Source organism: Notothenia coriiceps, unplaced genomic scaffold (assembly GCF_000735185.1).
Source record: "Notothenia coriiceps isolate Sejong01 unplaced genomic scaffold, NC01 NC01_scaffold00002619, whole genome shotgun sequence".
In the NCBI taxonomy this organism is placed as follows: domain Eukaryota; kingdom Metazoa; phylum Chordata; class Actinopteri; order Perciformes; family Nototheniidae; genus Notothenia; species Notothenia coriiceps.
In genome coordinates this window covers 1-2,413 of record NW_011335320.1, presented here as the reverse complement: position 1 = coordinate 2,413, position 2,413 = coordinate 1, and the positions used below count along the sequence as shown (strand labels likewise).

Below are 2,413 nucleotides of genomic sequence, written 5' to 3'. Positions count from 1 at the left end.
CGTCAGAGCCAATGGAATCGAGGGGAACTCCCACATAGTCCTTATTTGGTAATGTGTGTGTGTTAGACTGCCGCATAGCCAAGACCGGAAGCAGCCACTCTGGTGGCTACCATTAGCAGCTAACTTTTGCTCTGCGATTTTTACATAAAAATGGAATTATGGATTATAAATAAGACAAATTATTGCCCAGAAACTTTATCAACCTATGGATTAAACGATTCAGCCGCGTTTTTTCTCGTTTTAATGCCATTGAACACGTCTTTTGATCAGATTGACAGCTAAGGTGAGACGATCTCCCTAGAGGCTACGTAAAGGTACGTGTTGTGATGTCTGTGTTTGCTTCCCCTGTCGCAAGTTCGGATCACTCAGTGATGATACTATATACCTAAATAATCTGTGGAACCTCAGCTTTAATCGGGTATCTTGTATGTGCAGCTACGATAAGTAATAAGGGTACTTTTATCTTGAGTTCTGTGCCAATTTCCATTGGCATTTTTCGCTAAGGGGTCATTTAGATGCTTCTTATGAGACTTGTGTTTTGTTTTGGTAAAAATGGTTTGTATCGTCAGTTAGCTGAGATTATTTCCGTTAATCTGGTATCTGGGCCATGTTAACAATACCGTGTAACTGTCACGTTTGAAGGGACGAAATCGTGACATCTTCACGTGTCCCAGCATGGTAAATCGTCACATCTTCACGTCTTGCCGTGATACCGGGTTGCATGATTCTACAACCAGACAAATTCAATGCAAATTTGACAATAGTTGTATAATATTATGGAAATGTAACAACGTTTCAGTCGTGAATCTACAGTTATATAGCCCCTTGTTGGGGATAGACACAGTATTCTTGCCAGATGCACAGATGTAATAAGCTGTGAGATCATACCTGTGTGGGTAAAGTTCCTGACTGATCCGGGATACACTCTGTTGGATATGTTGGACTTCCATCTCCATGTTTCAGCGGGGTTTCACTTTGGTTCTTCGTGCAGTGTGAGGCAGCCCGCTGCCTGTTATCCTTGACTGAACATTCGTCATAGAACAATAACGGAGAAATTCCTATCTGCGGGGAAACAAGAGAAAGCAGTGGAAGACACGTTCTGATACAGTGTCTGTCCTGATATCATGGTGCTTACCTCTCTGTAGAAGTCTCTTCCTGGTATAGATATCGTGGTGAGGATGACTGCCTCCCCGCTCTGTCTAACCTCTTTGACGATGTCCTCATGCTCCATAGACTCGATAGGTTTCCCATTGACAGCCAGCAGGAGGTCTCCATCCTCCATCCCTTCCCCCTCAGCTGGACTCCCCACATCAATCTCCCTCAGCACGTGAACTAGGTCACAGCAGCAAAGGATAGGAATCAATAAAGGTTCAGAGAGAATTTAAATCACCTGATTATAACGGTTTATTAAATGGTCTTTAGAGTGTAAAGCTTCAGTTGGTAACTTGATCAATAAGTATACATATACTGAAAACTGTCCTGACCATAGTGCATGAGAAGCATAACATGTCCAAAAAATGTATGTTACTCTACCTCCTCAAAGTCCCCATTTTGGCATTAGTAAGACTCAACTGACCGAGGATAAACAACTTATCAGCTATTCTTTTTGACACTTGCAGTAAACAGTCAGCAGACGGCTGCTACCAATCCCATTTGACGTCTCTTGCTGATGTTGGCTACGTCTCCCTTATTGTATACATTTTCCATGTTTAGTCCTTTATTTATTTCATTTATTATTATTTTTAATTTATTGGCTGTTAAGAACAACGCAACAGTGCCTACCGACTATGTTTACAAAATATAGGTTGTTGAATAAGCTACTTTGCTAGCCGTACAGGTAAGTAAACAAGTCGCTGGTATCCTTCAAAGATGGCTGACTTGCTTTTGATCACGTTGCATTGCCATTTCCTATAAACCGCTCAGTCACACAAATTAGCTTTCTTTGCTAGTACTGCCACCGAGTGGAGTTCCACACGTATACATTTAATTCTTGGAGAACATTTTCACAAAAGTACCAACATTTGGGTATACCATGCTTCATTACAAGTGTGTGTGTGTATTATATTGTTTTCATGTGTCCTTCAGTGTATCTCTCACCTATCCGTCGCGCTCCCCCCAGCTTTTCTTGTCTCAGCAGGAAGCCGTATCCGTTTTGGTCTTTAACCAGATGCAAGGTTTTGGTGGTGTAGGGCAGGCCGCAGCACTCTGCCGCCACAGGCAGGGTGGGCATCTTCCTCCGGACATTACAAGACTCACTGTCAGGGTCTATCACCAGCACCGTCACTGAGCCCCCATTCTTCTTCAACTGAGAACCAACACACAGCATGAGTCACACACATCATCAGTCCAACAGAACACACACCATGAAGCTGAGTGGAGGAAACCAGAGTCTTACGGTTCTGTTTAGAGTGGA

The 2,413-nt window shown here is 42.9% G+C and overlaps 1 protein-coding gene across 1 annotated transcript; it reads right to left on the bottom strand.

The window, feature by feature from the left end:
* Positions 1 to 694: 694 nt before the first annotated feature.
* LOC104968217 (Na(+)/H(+) exchange regulatory cofactor NHE-RF3-like) lies at positions 695 to 2,407 on the bottom strand. The gene is made up of 5 exons (XM_010797798.1): positions 2,396 to 2,407; positions 2,098 to 2,305; positions 1,136 to 1,332; positions 889 to 1,062; positions 695 to 727 (listed from the first exon to the last, which is right to left on the bottom strand). The coding sequence occupies exons 2-5, from the start codon at positions 2,228 to 2,230 to the stop codon at positions 695 to 697; spliced, it is 537 nt and encodes a 178-aa protein (XP_010796100.1). The 5' UTR covers positions 2,231 to 2,305; positions 2,396 to 2,407.
* Positions 2,408 to 2,413: the final 6 nt, after the last annotated feature.

Coding starts and splice junctions, on each gene's coding strand:
- LOC104968217 (XM_010797798.1), bottom strand. CDS start 2,230: ATGCCCACCCTGCCTGTGGCGGCAGAGTGCTGCGGCCTGCCCTACACC. Junction 1,333..2,097: donor GGGGGGAGCGCGACGGATAG/GTGAGAGATACA, acceptor GCTGTGACCTAG/TTCACGTGCTGAGGGAGATT. Junction 728..888: donor CAGGAACTTTACCCACACAG/GTATGATCTCAC, acceptor GTCTGGTTGTAG/AATCATGCAACCCGGTATCA.